Source organism: Trichomycterus rosablanca, chromosome 24 (genome assembly GCF_030014385.1).
Source record: "Trichomycterus rosablanca isolate fTriRos1 chromosome 24, fTriRos1.hap1, whole genome shotgun sequence".
Lineage (NCBI taxonomy): Eukaryota > Metazoa > Chordata > Actinopteri > Siluriformes > Trichomycteridae > Trichomycterus > Trichomycterus rosablanca.
The window spans coordinates 18,449,678-18,469,824 of NC_086011.1; the positions used below are offsets into that span (position 1 = coordinate 18,449,678).

Consider the following 20,147-nt stretch of genomic DNA (forward strand, 5'->3'; position numbering starts at 1 on the left):
TTTTAATTGCATTAGATGCTAGACTGACCCGCCTGCAGACCTGTCTAATTATCCTTGAAATCTGTCCAGAACTCAACTGGAGTCCAAGCTTTACAATTTGAATTGACTGGAGCTGGTTCTGAAAGCCACGCCCGGGTCTATAAGGGCCCTTAAATTACTCTGCATCTTCAATCCAAGGTAAGGACAGTAAAAAAGGACCCAGTGGTGCAGAGATGGTACAGCAGAGCTCCATAAATCAAACCTTTAGGGTTGATTTGAGTAAAAACCTGCTAAGACTCTTTTGACGCCTGGCAAAAACAGACACTGATCACGTGGCTAAATTTTGCATATTATTTTATTATATTATTATATTTAGCTTAACAAGATGCATTTGTATGACAATCTCATGTAAAAAAAAACACAACGTGAGTCCGTTCAGTCAGACGAGTCCAATGTTGGCTCTCAGATGTACCCCATAATATCGCTGCAGATGATTGGCTGTCGACTGCCCGTCTTCATGAGGGCCGTGAAGCGGTGAAAGTCCGTGTCCGGTTCCTGCAGGTCCATGTGTGATTTGTGGAAAAACGGTATTTTGCGTGGAACGTCCACCGGACACGAGAGCCGCTTGGTCGCCGTCGCTGCTCTGTCTGCCGGCTTTTTCTGTCCATCTACGTTCTGTGAGAACCTGGCTATCCTCCGCCGTACGTTCACCAGGAAGTCCTTGGCGAGCTTTCTGCTGGCGCTGGGCCTCGGCTCTGCCGGTTCGGACGGGCACTCCGGCAGGTCCATCCAGTTGTGAATGAGATCGGCGAAACTGTTATCGCCCAGGACGAGCGGCTGCCGGTTACGCCCACGTGTCATCAGAGACGCCGTCCAGTCTCCCGGCTCGCTCGCCGCCTCGAACGCCGTCCACGTCTCCAAACAGACGTCTGACGTGGATTTGGGACGCGCCCGGGCGCGGCTGATGGGGCTCGGCGTCCGGTCGTGATCCAGATCGAGCGAGGACACACGGACGTTCCTGAACCTGCGCAGCGCCACGCCGGAATCCTCCCGCCACGAGGACTCCGAGTACCCCGAGTCGAACTCCAGGCTGCTGGCTGCGCTGCTGCTCTCGTCCTCCGGGTGGCAGGACAGGCGGCACGCCGAGTCCGAGCTGCCCGAGTCGCTGGCATCGCTGATGCGCAGCCGCGCCCGTCGCTCGCGCCGGCCGATCAGGGCCTTGCAGGGGCCGGAGGAGGGCTGGGTGATGGCGCAGGTTTGACGCAGCTGCTTCAGGTCCTGCAGAGAGCGCATCATATAGCGCATGTGCTCGCGCAGTAAGCCGCCTGAGTCTTGGACACACAACTGGGGGGAGAAAACATGCACAAGTTAGAAACGTGAACAGAAATATTTATTAAACTGAGCTGACGGTGCTATCGGCCGGCCTGTCGTCCATACAGACATGAAAATATCATTGTCTTGGAAGGGAGGGAAGGGTTTGGCCGAAGACCTGAGATTGACTGGTGTCCTGTCCGGGTATTCCTGGGTTATACCCAGTGTTTTGGACCTGCTGTGACCCTAAACTGAACCCAGTATAATTAAGTAAACATGTTTTTACTGGGTCATGATTTTTTTTTGTAATTATTTACTTTGTGATGGCGCATAAACCATTTAAAAAGCTCCGATTTTTGGTCTAAGAAGAAAAAATCACTGCAAATAATACAGCATTAATTTAAAAGAAAGTTTTTTTGGAGAAGGTGTTCCAGTGGAACCACAGAGATTTGTTCTGGTGGCTCTTGGTGACCCAACACCTAATAAAGAAACGATTTTTTTATTTTTAATTGGTCTGTACAGAGTAACTTCATAATATTTCGTCGTCCCCCTTTTCGGACTCTGCAAACATCCTTTCTGGATCCTTTTTATTATTTGTAGTATTTTATATTCAACCTTTAATGATGATTTCATTGAAACAATTCACTTCCGACCAGAAACCGTCGCTTTAAGTCTTTAGGATTTACACAAGCCGGGATTACAGACAGGAACTGGAAACCAGACCAGATCCCTATTATTCTTTTCAAAACAGAATCGATCTGACCTCATAAACAGTTCCGTGTGTGTACAGTTAACGTTAAATGGAAGTACCTGCCCCAAAAATAGGCCACAAAAGGCAGGTCTTTGAATCCTGAATAGTTCTGTTTTTTTCACACGCTTGGATACGGGGACACGTTCAGACTTGAAGGTCGATGCTGCGCCCGCACCATTCAGACTTAGAAAAAACAACCCGGTCGGATCTCGTCATCGTTTTTCATCCAGACGCTCACGCCCTGACGCACAAGTAACAACACTTGGATGGTAACATGTTGAAATCGGTTAAGGGAAAGCCGTCCACCACGCCTGATCGATTAAAGAATCTCGAAAAACGAGCCTACTAGAAGACGTCAGATGCGGAAAAGTAACTAACGGCCGAACTCCTGATGAGCTGTTAACGTTTAATAAAGAGCGCATGCAAATTACAGCCACAAACCGCCGAGATCTGAGATCTTCTGCTGCCAAAGTCACCACAAGATGGGATGAGGTTCTAACTTTAGGCATTCACAACGGTGATGGGAACTTTCCTCCTGTGAGGAACCGGAGTCAAATTTCTATGCAATTTTAAACACTTAAAAAAGGCTTCATTAGCCAAACCGCTGATCAATTCTAGATACCCTAGTTGGTCTGACAATTTTTGATAAGCTTTGCCAACACCGCTTTGGTTTAACAATAAAATGTCTGATATAATTGGTCACGTCAGTTCACCGGTCTTTACCAACCCCTGATTCGCTTACATCCAATCTGACAGGAGCTTTGAAGGTCCATCCAATCTAACTGGAGCTGTGTAGGTTCCTCCAATCTAACAGGAGCTTTGTGGGTTCGTCCAGTCTGACCAGAGCTTAGTAGGTCTGTCCAATCTGACTGGACCTTTGTAGGACCGTTAAATCTTACTGGACCTTTGTGGGTCCGTCCAATCTAACTGTAGCTTTGTAGGTCCATCCAATTGGACTGGATCTTTGTTGGTCCATTGAATCTCCCTGGAGCTTTAAAAGTTTATCCAACCTAACTGGAGCTTTGTAGGTCTGTCCAATCTAACAGGGGATTTGTAGGTCTGTTTAATCTGACTGACAGTCTAATCTGACTGGAGCTTTGTAGGCTATCCATCATGGCTCTTGCAACACCAAAATTTGACTTATATCTGATTTAAGGTCATAATCACAATATATATTGGAGGGGACACGCCCCCCTAAATATTTGGACATGGTTAAAATGCCCCAAATGCCCCCCACCCCCCAAAATACTAATGTAAAAATGCTAAATTCACATATTCCACTCACTGCCTTTGCAAAATGAAAGGATCCACCAATGTTCCCATTAATTTTAATGGCAGGAATGTTTTAGAATGGTAAGAAACCCCAATCCCAACCCCCGGGTAGATTTGCCCCCCCCCCATGTTCAATTCATGGCTGCGTCCTTGATCTGATTGCTCAAAATAAATTGCAGAAAATAATAACAATGCCGTATTTGAATAACCCCAGATGCCTTTGTTTGGCCAAGTTTTCACCATGGCATCTGGAACACATCAGGATTAACAAATCACCAGTCATGCACCAGTCAAAAACAGGTCCATGCGTAATGAGCTTCTCAACATGGCCGCAGGTAAAATTCATCTACTCCGCCGGCCAACAGCAACCTCTGAGATATATAAGATATAGCCAATTAAACTGCTCAGAACGACTCTCTGGAAATGATGGTGCTTATTTTGATTAATCCCAGGTGCTCCGGTCGGTCAGTCCAAGTATTAAACGTTCCTCCAACATGACTGTAAATCAGCGGGGAAACCCTAAACGTTCTAGGTGAAAATAATCTGCCACGAACCCGATCGGACTGCCTAAAACTTCCATCTGAAAGTTACGATAATGTCTGTTCTGATCAATCCCAGCTGCCTGAGTTCTTCTCTCGGAATGTTGGAAGCTTCTACGATATAAAAGCGAATCCGCCGAGAACAAGCAACAAGCATAAATTACATCTTGGAACGAATCCCGAAAGAATCAGAACGGCTGGAAAACCCATTTCTTCCTCAGCTCCGTCCGTCTGATATAAAAACAGAGCAGATGACTTCTGGTTAAGATACTGGACTAGTGATCAGCAGGTTGCTGGTTTAAACCCAATCACCGCCCTTAAACCCTAACTGCTTGCATTGTAAGTTGGTTTGGACAGAAGCGTCTAATAAATGCCACGCGCCTTCATTATCAGACTTTATATCATAATAATGTGTGAAAGCTTTGGAGAACGTGCAGCCCTTATGCCACCTCCAAATGAGGCAGTTATTTACCTCAGATGCATAAGCACTGCCCACACTTGGTGCCAACCTACACCACATCCAAACACAAACCAAATTAAGTAAGGATGTTCTGAAAGGTCCTGAATGCTGAGAAGAAGCAAGTCAGACTAATAAAGCAGCTACATTGACCCAGTTGGTGATGATCTTTGGGTTGGGTGATATAAGGTCATTATTTGGATAATTCTGCACTTATTGATCGTTTTACCTGCCAAGAATACCTGATATTAAATAAATAACTGCTTTAGTTTTAATATACACTATAGACAAAGCTTCCACAAGTACGTGACCCCAGTCAGGTTCATCTCAACATGTGATTTTAATATTATATAAGATCATGTGTCAGATGACAAACTAAACTACATCCAAACATACTGGACTCTAGAATCCTGCACTAATGTGTATTATCAGCTCACAGATATCTAAATACTCTTGGCAGACTGTTTTCCAGAGCAACTCCTAAAAAACAAGCTGAGGGCGCGACTATAAAGTTATTGGGCAATCTGTAATCGGCCGGGGAGGGAATGTTGTAAATCTAGTGTTTGATCCAACATGCACGACTGATCCAACTGGAATGAAACTCTGCATGCTCCCACATGCACATAAACATACACCCGGATTCAATCACCACACTGGCCCAAATATTATCATGTGTCACCAACACGGGTCACTGCACATTAAATATTAAATACAATACACTGAAAATCCATAAGAACTAGTTTATTCTTTTAACACATTTATGATATGTGGTGCACACTGGTGTCCACCAAATCTGTATCACTGTGCACTGAATTTACATGCAGAATAAGAATATAAGGAAATGAGGAGTGAGGATTTTATGTGATTTGTGTTGTCTTGTGCATAAAATGATAAATGTTGATTCACTTTTCTGCAAATGTGATTAAACCACCTGCAATTTTATTTGTATTAAAAACATTATTGGAATATAATAGATATAATTTGGATACTTTATTTACTTTTGTGAGATGTTTGCATGTAAAGCAGGCATTACAGAATAATTGAATTTATTTATTAAATCGTACTAAAGAAATAAAGAATTTGTACATGTCATATTATTATTATTATTATTATATTTTTGGACATGCTAGTTTAAGACTGGCAATCATGTTATCTCTTAATTTTGCATCATAAGTAGGGTTAGCAGCTCAAGTTTACTTAGTTTTAGTTTTGGTACTATTAGGTTTTTTATTTCATAAAGAACAACAGCCAAATATTGCTGTATTTAAGAAAGAAAAATGATGAGACCATGCATTAAAGAAAGTGAGGATTTTAACCCATCTGTGGAGTATAAAGTGGATCAGATTGGTGCAGATTCCATACAATACTGCAACATTTTCATCAGAGTAAGACTGAATTTAATATTAACTTTTAAAATCCTTAAAAAAAGACTTTGCTATTACAATAACAAAGAAAAAGAGCAAAAACTTACCATGTTTTAAATAGGATCAGTTCACAATCCGCCTCTGTGATGCTCCTAAAATTCCTTAAAGAGCTTATAGTGAGCTGTGGCTATAGCAGACTGTTAGATTTGTGTAAAACAATTTAACATTTAACAGTAATAAAGAACTATAACTAAGTGCAGTGCAGTACATCCAGATGTTGCTTCCTGCAGCTGCACTGAACTCTGACTGAGCAGCAGCACCGTGAACATCATGTTTGAGCTTGTGCCTCGCTCAGCGATCAGCCAATCAGAAATAAGGCACAACTGATGCGACCAATAAGAACGCGAGCTTGAAACCGAGCGCCTCTATATAAGCACCCGCCCCTACCATCGCGAGCGCTGCTCCTCAGAATTCAAATTTAACGGAAATTATAAAGCGGTGAGAAAACCGAAGAGTTATAATTAAATATTTAATCAAATATAGCACCCAGAAACGACTCCGAAGCTTATCTTTAGGTAAAATAAACATAATAAAGATAAAATCTGACTGAACATGTATTTAAAATGCCGTAAAGCTCATGTCATTAATGAGCTAAAATGTTAATTTTAACAGGATAACAGTGTTCCGTACAGCCAGGTTTAAGTATTATGTTTTATCTAAATTAAAGTGAAATGTGTCTTCTGCTGCTTTGGGAAATAATACAAATATTTCCAAATGTATTTTTCTGTTTTGCTGGGCTGGATAAAGTTATGAAAAAGTAAATTTACCGTGTAAAACTATGATAATAATACCATATAAGGGTAACAGTGTTCCATACAGCCAGAATTTAGTATTATGTTTTATCTAAATTAAAGTAAAATGTATGTTCTGCTGTTTTGGAAATAATAGGAAAGATCTCTATTTATATATTTTTCTGTTTTGTTGGGCTGGATGAAGTTATAAAAAAGTAAATTTACCGTGTGAAACTATACTAATAACACCAAACAGGGTAACAGTGTTCCATACAGCCAGATTTTAATATTACGTTTTATTCTAATTAAAGTGAAATGTGTGTTCTGCTGTTTTGAAAATAATAGAAAATATTTTCAATTATATTGTTCTGTTTTGCTGGACTGAATAAAGTTTAAAAAAAATAATAAATTTACTGTGTGAAACTATCATTCTATACGATGTACGGAACACCGTTACTTTACCTCAGGAGTTCTTAATCTATTTCGATGCAATTTTAGGAGCCCAAAATGTTCATAATCAGAACCTCACTGGTTTATTATTACAGTGCAGAACTGGAGTAAGTGATTTTCTTATTTAAAATTAAGTGATCTGTCAGTAATCTTCATATAGCTGCAATTGTCTTAACTTTAAGAGAAGCTCCAAATTAAGCTCCAAATCTGACCTTTGCTAATAAAAAATATAGCTTACAAAAAAAAACTATTAATTCTTATAACTTATATTAAACCTTTACAACTACACAGCTGGGTTTATGATTGCAATCACTGGGGAAATCAAATGCCTTCGTCTCAAGTTACAAATACTTTAGAAAAAAAAGGCGAATGTTTAATTTATAACAATATAAACTAGATTTACAACAGACAGCGACTTTGCAGGAAAAAACTGTGTAAAAAAATAAAGACAAAGAATCTGTTTGTTAAAATGAATCTTGTAATTGTGTTTACAGATAAACTGGTACATATCGCAATTTCATTTTTCTGAGTTGGACATTCTGGACTTGTACAATTGCGCCATCGTCTGGCTTCTTCTGTTACTGCACCAAAACCTTCTTGCTCTAAGGAGAGACTGTTTACTTATAAAGCAAACTTAACTGTACTTACTGGTTACACAAGATTCATCAGTTCACAAGTTTAATGTCAGTCAATTTGTATCTCCAATTCACCTCACATGCATGTTTTTGGACTGTGGGAGGAAACCGGAGCGCCCGAAGGAAACCCACGCAGACACGGGGAGAACATACAAACTCCACACAGAAAGGACCCAGATCACCCCACCTGGGGATCGAACCCAGGACCTTCTTGCTGTGAGACAGTGCTACCCACTGAGCCAGGGTGCCGCCCTAACACTTTAAAAAGAGACAGAAAAGAAACTAGTGGCAGAGCTGATCAGATGTACAGCATCATGGTCCTGGGAACGTGGTCTCTGGTCAATGTCTGAAGCTTTGCATGTTCTCCACATGGGTTTAGTCCATGTATTCTGTTAAAGTCTTAAAAACATGCAAAGGGTGGGTTGATTTAACTGGTGAAGTAAGAGAATAAATTAGTCTAATTGTATTAAACAGTGGCGGATTGGCGCCCTCTGCAGGGTGTCTACCTGCCTTATGCACACCGTTTCTGGAGAAGCAGGACCCACCGCGACTCTTACCAAGATAAAGCAGTGGTAAAACGTGAAAATAAAATGATTTAGCCAACACTTTGTTATCCAAAGTAAATCAATTGTGCTTGAGCCAACACACCTACCAGGACCACGTTAATCTCCCAAACCCTGAGACCTGACCGCTAGGGATTAGCAGAGACAAACCTCAGGCCTGGGAACTTAATCTAGTGCTCTCGTATTGCACCGATTTATTTTCTGCTCTGATTGTGTTCATGAAAGGCCTCAGCAATTTAGTTGATTGCTTGAATCAGGAGTGTTGAACTGGAAAAGCTGAAGCATTTATACCAGCGATCCTCACATTTACTTACAAAGAATCATAGTGGGTGCAGGCAGGAGTTTCACCAGATACTGATCAGGGGTCTGATTAATGAAGTGCAGTCTGATTATTGTGAATAAATAAGTACATTTTGCTGTTTTGTGCAGGTGTCGCTAGGTGGCGGTGTTGGCCTTCTCTTACTGAGATTCGACCAAAACCTCACCAAACTCCTGGTAGTGATTTACATTCTGTTATTAAATCCTTCATTCTTTCTCCCCTCAGAGATTTGATGGAGGAGCCCAATACCCAGGTAAGACCCACCATACATCGTTCAGCGTATAAATATTCAGCATAAATAAAGCATTGAAGAAGATTACACCGACCAGGCATAACATTATGACCGCTGACAGGTGAAGTGAATAACACTGATTATCTCTTGATCACGGCACCTGTTAGTGGGTGGGATATATTAGGCAGCAAGGATCTGAGGGCCAAATTGTGACGGCTAGACAACTGGGTCAGAGCGTCTCCAAAACTGCAGCTCTTGTGGGGTGTGTCCCGGTCTGCAGTGGTCAGTATCTATCAAAAGTGCTCCAAGGAAGGAACAGCGGTAAACCGGCGACAGGGTCATGGGCGGCCAAGGTTCACTGATGCACGTGGGGAGCGAAGGAGCTACTGTAGCTCAAACTGCTGAAGAGGTTCATGCTGGTTCTGACAGAAAGATGTCAGAATACACAGAGCATCACAGTTTGGACCAAGACAATATTAGGAAGATGGTCATAATGTTATGCCTATTTTTATACATATATAACTGATTCTCCTCATGTCACACTTCACACACACACACACACACCTCAGAACAACAAATCAACGACACAAATGATCCTCTAGTGACTTCACTTTTATTTAAATTAAATCATTATATAGAACTTTAAAAGCATTTAAACTTCCAAAAGACCCTTTTCAATTGGATTAGTGAAGGGCTGTGTGTGTGTGTGTGTGTGTGTGTGTGTGTGTGTGACTGTACATGGTGAAGCGGTGTGGACAGAGGGAGGCAGGGGTTCGATTAATCACATCGCAAGAGTCTGATGGAAATAAAGGCACAAGGTGGAACAGTGGCGAGTAGAAAACTTTCCTTAAGTACGTTACAAATCCGCCCGCACTCGCCTCTCGATTATCTTTTTGTGATTTTTGCACTTTTTTTTTTAGTTTTTGATGTGATTTTATGAAAGGAATGTTATAGTACTGAAGAGATTACTGTGCTAATACAACTGCTGCTTCATTTGGCTAGACATGTAAACATTAAAATATCACTTCTCTATCTGCTGGCTCTAGAAAAACTCAGAAATTAAAAGCTTAATAAAATTTGAGCGTCAGATTTTCTAGATTAAGACGAAAGTATTCATATAAATGTCGACTATTTCTCAAAAATAAACAACAACAACAACAACAAAAAAACAATAATGAAAAACACAACAATTGTTGATTTGTGGTTGAAGCCCGAAAAGGTTAATAACTATGAAAATAATCTGCTGCCCAAAATCAAACATGAACAGAGCTAGGATGAGCTGGAGGGCTGTAAGGGTAGGGTAGGGTAGGGTAGGGTAGGGTAAGGAGGTGGGGGATTAGGGTTAAGGGAAAAGAACCCTGACGGGTGGAGGACGGAGGCCAATAGGTGATCGTTGAAGCTGTACATGCGGCTCACTGGAGCTTCCCAGTCACAGGCTGAAGCAGGAAACGGTTTCAGTCGGCCAGCGTGGTCAGTAAGAACGGCTTCATCCTCCTCACCCGCTCAGTCATCACCTTCTGTTCAAGTACTTACAGATCACGAGGACGGTGGAAACATGGAGGGAACAAGAGAGGGACGAGTAAATCTGTGCTCTCTTTGTGGGTGGACACCTAAACTCATACATCCGTGTACCGCGTGAGCGTCTCACCTGGACCCTGCGTCGGCGCTTCAGAACAGGCCGCAGTCTCGGAGGTTGTTCTTGATGATGACGTCGGTGACGGCGTCGAACACGAACTGGATGTTCTCCGTGTCCGTGGCGCAGGTGAAGTGGGAGTAGATCTCCTTGGTGTCCTTCTTCCTGTTGAGCTCCTCGAACTTGAAGCGGATGAACTCGGACGCTTCGGAATACGTACCGGCACCTGCGGCGAGCGGATAGAAACAAATACCACCAGAGAATATAATATAGATTCACGAATGCAGGATTCAAGAGGCTTTACAGTCATTTCAGCTCCATACAGGTACATTATGAAACGAAACAACGTTCCTCCAGGACCAGGGTGCAAACAACAAAATACACACGGTGCAGTCTGGCTGAAAACCTAGTGACCCGCCCTGCTCCCCACTCAGTAGAGAGGATTCTAATAAGACCTGGAGCTCATGAGGCAGATTATTTAGACGCTCTACTTAGGACGCTGCCTCGTTATTCAGTCAGATTATCACTCATATCATTAAGGCGCCTCAGTAGGAGCACTTTAAAGAATCTAAAAGAGCTAGGCTTTCTATTTGTAGATTATTTCCTCCCAATCTAGGCATATCCAATTCCTCCTCACCGCTGCAGACCCCTCGAGCCTGGCCGAGGAGGAACGTACCTAACACACACCTCCTCAGACACGTGTGTAGTTGCAAACCGCTTCTTTTCACCTGCACCAGGTGGGTTCACACAGAGATCAGTATAGCGTTGGGAGAGTCACGCACTGCTCTCTATTATTCCCCGTCTCTGTGCAGCGCCTCGACCAGCCAGCAGGTGGCAGATTTCATGACAGTTTCCGAATGCTGGTGACTGCAGATCAGATCAGATCTATTTATTTATTTATTTGGGTTTTAACGGCATGTTTAACACATATGGATTGTAGATTAGGTCTAGACTGACCTGCAGGCAGGTTTATTTACTATTTTTGCTGAGTGTTAAGCCACTACTGATCTTACAGTCGGTGCTTCAGGTCGAGGCGTGTGTACCTGTGTAGTCGGGGAAGCAGATGCTCAGCGGGCTGTGCTCGATCTTCCTCTCGAACAGATCCTTCTTGTTGAGGAAGAGGATGATGGAGGTCTCGGTGAACCACTTGTTGTTGCAGATGCTGTCGAAGAGCTTCATGCTCTCGTGCATGCGGTTCTGTGAGAGCACAGAGGAACAGATCAGAGAAAAGCAGCACAGCGCGCAGGAGAGGACACGATGCGACCGTGAAGCCGGGTCTTACTATCTCCGCGTCCTCGGCTAACACCAGGTCGTAGGCGCTCATGGCCACGCAGAAGATGATGGCGGTGACGCCCTCGAAGCAGTGGATCCATTTCTTCCTCTCCGAGCGCTGGCCTCCCACATCGAACATCCTGTGTAAAAGGAAATGTTCACTTTGTGCTTTCCGGTGCCAATATACAAAATAAATCAACTGAAAGTGTCACGTATGCCGCAGATACTTCGATTTTAATAATTACTGCAGCTGAACATGTACCGTCACAGATCAGACATACTATCGTGTATTTTAATGTTGTGTCCCGGCCTCCAAAATCCCTGTGAATGACTTTCAATGTCCATGTCCATATAAACAGGGCTAGTTTGACCACACCAAGCCAGCGGCCTACAGTAAATAAAGTTTATTCAGCTCTATACAGATCGTTAGATGAGTATAACGGTAATCCTTTTACCAAATGCTGACGCCATATATTCACCACTGCACCCACGTTCATCAAACGCTGCACCCACGTTGATTTGGTACGATTTTAATGTCCTATATCGTCTTGATGGCCTCGTTTGATATTCTTCACTTCCCCTCCACACACATTCATTTATTTTCTCTCATCAAAACCCCTCAATCAGTTTGTTCATTTTATTTGTTTATGCTTCAAATGCTCTCTTTTTCTCCTCGCTCATCTTTTTCTCTCCTTCACGAGGATTAATAGGAGGGTACGCCGATCATTCACACGTATGGGGGCAGACTCTAACGGTGCCGTTTCTGTGGCATTTCTGTGTGGGCACTGTTGCCGTGGTTACACACAGCTGGAGAGAAGGGCGCGCACGCCCGTCCGATGTCCCCGTTAATAAAGTGGTGAGCGGATGAAAGGAAGGCTCACTACTCACACACACGGTCATGCTGAACTCACGTTATTGATACACGCTCTCGTCTCGGATTATCTTTAGGGTTTAGTTGGTGAACTGGTTTGGTGGGGAGGTTCAGGGCGTCTGTAGCAGCTGATGGTACAGGAGTCCGAGATGGTAGCAGTGATAGAAAACACATTTCAGCAGGCTGAGATATGAAATATAAGAGATATTATGTTCCATTTAGGAGGTTGGGGGAATAGAACCTACTACGGTGGTTTTCTGGTGGACGCATCACTGGATGTTCTAGGTTTACATTCTATTAAGGTAGCTGTGCTGTGTATTGTAGATTCTATTTATTCTATCATTTAATTTAACAACCACCATGACGTGGCACTTGTCTTAAAAAATCTGTGAAATCTGTGAAGTTAAGCACATTTTCTGGTGAATTTAGTACAGCCCTGATTATAACCAGTTACTGCAGATGCAACAGATACCACTTATACCCGGTTACTCACTTGAAGTGGAGATCTCTGAAGGTGAAATGTGTCTCTACGATGCCGGTGGTCTTCACTCTAGTCCTCAACACGTCAGACTGGGTTGGGATGTAGTCGGCTTTGGCTATCCTCTGCAGATCATTCAGGTAGCTGAAAAAGCAAACGAGTGTTACATGAGCTGGGTGGACGTGTAAGCTTTAGGGATGGTCGGGTGCACCACACGTTCCTATTCCAACCTGGTGGGCTTTGATGACTCTTTTTCTGTGGTTCTCAAGAATCTCCTTTACTTGAGGCACGCAACACTTCTGTTAAGCTGTATGATGAAGACCAGGCTTTAATAGTGAAGACCCAACTTTATGTTCCTGACTTCCATCAACCCTTTTAATAAACGTGTACTTCTAGAGCAGGGGTGTCAAGACTGTATAAATGTAACTCCTTAATACCACATCACACACCGTCCTCATCCAACTCCACTTATTTGTTTAATTCTTAACATCACGTCAGCTGCTTTGGCTATAATCCTGGCTGAGTATGGGGTGGATTTGCTTTCTTTACTGGTGTGTATAGTGGTTAGAGTGTTTGTTTGACAATAAGCGTGTAGAATTTAATTGTATGGCATGTTTTAAGTGCTAGTGCTTCTAAGAATTTAAGCGGTTAGTTAAACGCTGATGTGGAAACACTGCAACCTGGTGGTAAGATGTGGGATGTGGTCACTTCGCGGGTCACAACACATGCATTGTGGGAGATGTAGTTTATGTACGATTTTACAATGTACGCTTTAAAGCAGCATAGACTTTCATTTTAAGACAATTGTACGTGTTTTAAGCTCTAGCGGGCCGCATAAAATAGTGATAGCTTAGTGGTTAAGGTACTGGACTAGTAATCAAACGGTTGCCGGTTCAAGCCCCACCACTGCCAAGTTGCCACTGTTTGGCCCCTGAGCAAGGCCCTTGACCCTCAATTGCTCAAAATTGTGTTCAGTCATAACTAAGTCGCTTTGGATAAAAGCGTCTGCTAAATGCCGTAATGTAAATATAAAATGACGTATCGGGCTGGATTAGGCACCAGCGTATGAAACTAAACCTAAAACTTCAAACCAAAACTACACCCCTACATAAAAGTGGTGCGCACAAACAGAACCAGAACAAAGCTCAGAACGCTGGAGACCTGGCAACCCTGACATCCAACCGTAAATGCCGTAAATGTAAATATAAAATGACGTATCGGGCTGGATTAGGCACACGGGCCTCGAGTGTTCTAGAGGTACACATAGTTTGTAGGAGAAAGATATTTGGACGTAATCTTTGAACTTAGATGAAGGTCAGGACACATTTCTGATAAAATTTTGTGCAGATTTGCTTACAGTAATATTTCATTCCTGCAGGTGGTTTTAATAAAATGAGCCTGATTTGCACTGAACCTTTTGATTCTTGTTGACCTTCTCGCACCCTGAAGCTTAATCTACACATACATCAGGTTTCGAGTCGTCATCTTTCCGTGTGTGTGTGTGTAAATGCACAGGCAGCAAATCTCGTGCATCACTTATCAGCCGTTCAGACTCGACTGTGGTGGAGTGCATCACACTCTGGGCGGCTGGAGAGGAGACGGAGATCAATAGCAGCGCTCTCATGATCTCAGAGTAATTACATGCTTGTGAGAGCACTTGATTTGGTGGAAATGAAAGCCTGCTGGATCAGGTGCGGCGTTTAAATAGAGCCTCGCCTGCTCGTTATGGATGAACAGCACAGTGACAAGAGCACTGATCTCAACACGCTGAAGGAACAACAGGTTCAGGTTCAGGTTTAACATCCCATCTGTTGATAAGTATCGTATCCTACGATGTCGGGTTGCACGACGCCACACAGATAACGCTTGTACAAACACGTCAGGCGTTTGTTTTAGTTTACATCTGCACACGTGTAACGGTGGCAGCACCTCTGTGGGCACCAAACCAAAAAAAAAAAACCCCAAACCCCTCCTGCATGCACATGTACACATCACAAATACACAGCACCAGTACAAACAGCAAGCATGAGTGCACCACACACACACACACACACCCCTCGAATGTGTGTTGAAACCATAAAACCCACATGCAAATGAGTAAGACCACACGTCCAAACACAGGGAGGGGCCGCACGTAACCGTTCACACTGTGAAACCACAGGCACGCCGAGGAAACAGCAGCTCATTCAGCGCTCGCTTCACTTTCTGTTTCTAACATCTTTACAACAGGGACGGTTCTGACCCTCTAGGGGCGCCGAGAGGAAAACAATTCAGCCCAGTGTATGAAACTAAAGCTAAAACTTCAAACCAAAACTACACACCTACATAAAAGTGGTGTGCACAAACGGAACCAGAACAAAGCCCAGAACGCTGGAGACCTGGCAACCCTGACATCCAACCGTGAGATGAATGGAAGCACGGACCTGCAAGCAGCGCATCAGTGCTGGCTCCCAAAAGCATAAAGGCGCGCATACACACACCTTCCCTCTCCTCTCCCACGTCCGAGTCCTTTCACACATGCACCGTTAGAACAGAACCTTCTGGCTTGGGGTTTAAGCGTAAACACATCCCAAAAGTCTGACATCAGTGTACCAGCATGAGACCTGCTACGGTTCCCAGAGGGGTTCCAGCGTAAAGACGGCGATTCGTAACCAAGTGCGATGATGCAGCATGCTGCTAAAAGACATCCTGTGTGTGTGTGTGTATATGTGTGTGTGTGTGTGTATGTGTGCTTACTATGTGGCAGAATCGTTGAGCTGGTACTCTCTCGAGCGAGTACAACAGTTCTGCACTCCTCCATCGGCCCACAGGCGGGCGACGGCTCCGGAGAGCTCTTCAGGAAATATCCCCTTCTCCTCTGCTTCTGCAGCCATAGCGAACAGCTGCCTCGCGTCGTCCTGCAACACACACACACACACACACACACACACACGTATAAACGACATAAACATGAATGCTAAACACTACAGAACAGACCCGGCCTGGGTGATGACGTGAAATGCCGTCTGCAGCTACGGTGTTTATTTTTGGATCACGTTTTCTTTTACTTTCTACAAAATCAGGACAGAAATCAAGTGTGAGGATTTCAGTCCAGTCCTGAGACAGTAGAAAAAGTGTGGCAGCGATCAAGCTGAATTATTTATTTATTAGGATTTTACACTTTGCTTACACTCATGTCAGGAACGGTTGTTACTCTTCACACAAGATTCATCAGTTCAAGTTAATATCAAACACAGTCATGGACAATTTAGTATTTACCTCACTTACACGTCTTTGGACTGTGGGAGGAAACCCACACGGACACGGGGAGAACATGCAAACTCCACACAGAAAGGACCCGGACCGTCCCACCTGGGGATCGAACCCAGAACCTTCTTGCTGTGCCGCCTGATTTTAACGTCATGTTTTACACACTTTGGTTCCATTCATGACAGGACAGGTCGTTACTGGTTACACAAGGTTCATCAGTTTAAGTCTTTTGATTGTGGGGGGGGGGGACTGGAGCTCCCAGAGGAAACCCACGCAGACACGGGGAGAACATGCCAACTCCATACAGAAAGGACCCAGATCGCTTTACCTGGGAATGGAACCCATAAAAAGTGCTACCCACCGTGCCTCCCGTGATCAAGCTGAATGAAAAGAAAACACAGGGACGCTTATTTGCATACGGCTGCTGGGTTAGATTCGGTGGTTTAACGGTCCTGGTGTAGATATAAACAGTGATGGAACGGTTAACCCTGCACAACAGCTAAAGAAATAAAGAACGAAGCAGTAAAACCGGAGCTTCATCCGTATCAGAGCCTAAAACATCTGAACCGGTACATGAATGTGAGCATGAGTGTGGTACAACTCTGTTTCATAATAATACTCTCTTAGGTCACACTGACTTCAAACCATCAGTGCCTGAGCGTATAAACGTCCTCTGATTAAACAGGGACCTGCACGATATCAGGCAGGTGGTTTTAATGCACCGGCTGGCTGATGTAAATATTGCTAAACTAAGCAGTAATCTTAATACAGTCGAGACCTCATTTAATAAGAAAACAAATGCCCCCGACAGCCCAGCAGTGGGTCGAGCCAACATTAGCACCCTTCCATAAAAAGCCACAAAGCACCAGAGATAGAGAGATCAGATCCATTAGTCCTCAGTAATTACATGTAACAGGGGAGATCTGCTTGTTTAACAGAGCTGTAGAGGCTTTATTACTGCAATCACACATTCAACCAACTGTAGTGCGCACACACACACACACACACACACACACACACACACACACACACACACACACACACACACTCATCTTATAATTGGAATTAAATGAAGTTGCAGCCCATCATTTAAATGGTCTACTAGTACAGTACACTATCATTACAACCAAACCAGTCAGTTAGACCCCTTGTCGAGGCTTTAGGTTACATCTTGTAAACCACAGTGGGACCAGATTACCAGCATTTCTTTAAATTCATAAACAAAATTTGGGAGTGTGTGCTACAGTGTGTCCATAAACAAATGACTTGCCGGACTTCATCATCCAAAAGCAGTTCCTGGCTTCACAGTGTTCTTGGTGAATCCCGACAGTTGTGTTTCCAAATCTGGTGGAACACACCATGCGACTTGTGAATTGTACAGAGATGTAGGGTTGGGGGGGTTATTGTACATGTGTATAGATGTGTGTTTACTAGGGATGTAACGATACACTCTACCCACGATGCAATACGATTCTGGGTTTACGATACGATTTTTTCCACGATTTTTTTAAACAACACAAATGACAAAGTTTCCTTTTATTATTTCTCTTTAAAATAAAATACAATAAAATTATATTTATATTTGTGCTTATCTTTTATTTATCTAAATAATGAATGCCCTTTTATTTCTGAGGCAGGTATGAACTAGAGATGGACCGATCGGGGTTTTTGGCACCGATTCCGATCTCCTTTCAGGGACATCGGCCGATAGCCGATTCCGATCGGGGGGGGGGTGGATTAGCAGTAAATAAACTTAAAAAGAGCCTCACAGTAAAGATAAACCGGAGCAGCGCGCGCGCGTGTGTGTGTGTGCCTTTAGAAGAGACGCTTTGTTCACAGTATCGCTATAAGTGATTCATTGATTCATGAGTTGATTCGTTTTTATGTGAAGCGTAAGTTTCTCTTCTCAGTTATCTCTCCGTGTTTACTGTTATTAATTAAATGTCGTGGTTTTAAATAAACACCAACTACTACAGAACATTTTGTGTGACTCTCTTACATTAAAAAGCTTCATTAAACTGCTATTAGCACAGATCTGTAACCGAGTCAGACTCGTTCCGTCTGTGGAGCTAAAAGTTTTCTAAAAGTTCAGCAGATGATCCTGAACTAACGAATTTGGTAATGAATAAACTTTTGCCTCTGATTGGCTCTGTAACGTTTTCTGTTCTCATCTACATCACAAGTAAGAACCGCTCACGATTTACCAAAGTGAACCAGGAGTTTATATAACGTGCTGATAGAATCGACTCAGATGTGACCGGGTTGAATTATCTTTTTAAAGTAAATATTACAATCAGCAAAATTACATCGTAAGAGCTTTCACGATGGTTTCTGTACGATTGTTGATGAATGGTGATGTGATGGTTGGTGCTTCGTAGCTCAAAGTCTGGATCGATCCACTGAGCTGTTAACTTAACGTGATCTTTATATATCACACCATCGGATCGGCTACATTTAGGAAATATCGCCGATAGCATATTTTGATTAAAAATCGGCCGATACCGATTCATAGCCGATCGATTGTCCCATCTCTAGTATGAACTATGCAAAACAATGCTGGTTGCACCAGCGCCCTCTGCTGTTTAAAGTGAATATCAATTCATCTTAAATGAATAACCGATTTAAATCGTGGCACATGTGCACTGATTTTTAACTGTCTTGTGGTGCATCGTTACATCCCTAGTGTTTACTTTATAAATGTTTTACTTATTGTGAATGTAATTAATGTAAATGCAATTTTACTCGCCGAAATACAACGTGGCCACTTTTAATCTCGGCTCATTTCCTCATTACGTTGTTTCGTACCATCGGTGTCCCGGGCTGCTCAGAGTTTTTTGGACCTGTATATCTGTAAAGCCTCTTTGAGACTATCTATTGTCTGTTGTGATCTGCGCTACACAAACAAATGTGATTGATCTTGACGTGGCTCCACACTCGAACCGCGCTGCACCTTCTCTTGTTTCGGTTTGGACCAGCGTTCGCTAAATTCACATGCAAATGTGAACAACGATTCGGCTCCGTGTGTAAATAAATCAACTGTTTTTGTTCCTCTTTCATTTGAATAACTGAAGCAGATGAAGAAAGATCAGCGTTTATAAATGTCACGTCTGTACCAGCTCAGACCACAAACACACCCTCTGATGATTAAATAAACAAGCTTTCTACGACGGCCTGAGCCTGTGGTTATGTTCCTATTTCTGTACGTCTATCAGTATGAACTGTGAGGTGTGAAGTGCCTGCAGTTCCTCTCCCTCCGATTCCATTTACAGATCAGCGATCAGACTATCAGTCACATTTACAAATAAAAGCAGTGTTTCATAGCAGTGTGTGTGTGTGTGTGTGTGTGTGTGTGTGTATGAACGAGAGGCTCTGTGCTCCTCTGGTTAGGCTGCCCGAGGCCACTAGGGATGAAATGTGATCTACAAAAGCTGCTCTAACAGCAGGAAGAGAGACAGACTGTACGATACAGTAAATTAATGTTATAATAATAATAAAAACTGTGTTTGTGCTGTTTTTATTATTGTGTGGAAGTGCCAGGATGAAATACTGATGAAAGAATTTAATCAAAGCAGATTTGTGGTAATTCTGGACCTAACGTTCACAATACAGACACACCCCTCCAAGGTCCTGCATACATCAAAACCTGGTGGATTCTGTACTGAAAGATCAGCATTGCAGGGTCAATATGGACAAATGGAGGGTTTTTAAACACTATGGTAACCCGCGGGTCATTTTCACGGCTGGACTTGAGACCAGTGATGGGTCTACGTCATTGTTCAGTGATCCAAATCAGGAATTTGAGGAGAGGGGTTCTACTTTTTAGGGCTGAGGTACCCTGTACATCTCCGCTGTACTGGACTAGTAATCAAAAGGTTGCCAGTTCAAGCCACATCACCGCCAAGTGGCTACTGTTGGGCCCCTGAGCAAGGAACTTTAGCAGCAGGTAGTTTGAGTTGTGTAGAGGAGTTTGGTATGTTCTCA

At 43.2% G+C, this 20,147-nt stretch overlaps 2 protein-coding genes and 1 long non-coding RNA gene across 4 annotated transcripts in view; 1 reads left to right on the plus strand and 2 right to left on the minus strand.

Annotated features, from left to right (window-relative positions):
* Window positions 1-316: 316 nt before the first annotated feature.
* On the minus strand, window positions 317-5,909 carry inka1a (inka box actin regulator 1a). The gene is made up of 2 exons (XM_062986707.1): window positions 5,781-5,909; window positions 317-1,323 (listed from the first exon to the last, which is right to left on the minus strand). Exons 1-2 carry the CDS (start codon window positions 5,781-5,783, stop codon window positions 442-444), a joined length of 885 nt encoding a protein of 294 aa, XP_062842777.1. The 5' UTR covers window positions 5,784-5,909; the 3' UTR covers window positions 317-441.
* Window positions 5,910-6,139: 230 nt separating this feature from the next.
* Window positions 6,140-11,783, plus strand: LOC134301791 (uncharacterized). The gene is made up of 3 exons (XR_010007475.1): window positions 6,140-6,248; window positions 8,657-8,684; window positions 11,456-11,783. It is a non-coding gene; the product is annotated as an uncharacterized LOC134301791 (long non-coding RNA).
* Window positions 9,258-20,147, minus strand: part of gnai2a (guanine nucleotide binding protein (G protein), alpha inhibiting activity polypeptide 2a) — a 43,294-nt gene continuing 32,404 nt past the window's right edge. The window contains exons 4-9 of one of the 2 annotated variants that reach the window (XM_062986677.1): window positions 15,654-15,814; window positions 12,933-13,061; window positions 11,579-11,708; window positions 11,340-11,493; window positions 10,312-10,522; window positions 9,258-10,191 (exon numbers count right to left, since the gene is read on the minus strand). In XM_062986677.1, coding sequence (XP_062842747.1) covers window positions 10,332-10,522; window positions 11,340-11,493; window positions 11,579-11,708; window positions 12,933-13,061; window positions 15,654-15,814 — 765 coding nt within the window. In that variant the 3' untranslated portion in view covers window positions 9,258-10,191; window positions 10,312-10,331. Of the gene's footprint in view, window positions 10,192-10,311; window positions 10,523-11,339; window positions 11,709-12,932; window positions 13,062-15,653; window positions 15,815-20,147 lie in introns of both variants that reach the window. The other variant, XM_062986676.1, reaches the window with a different exon arrangement.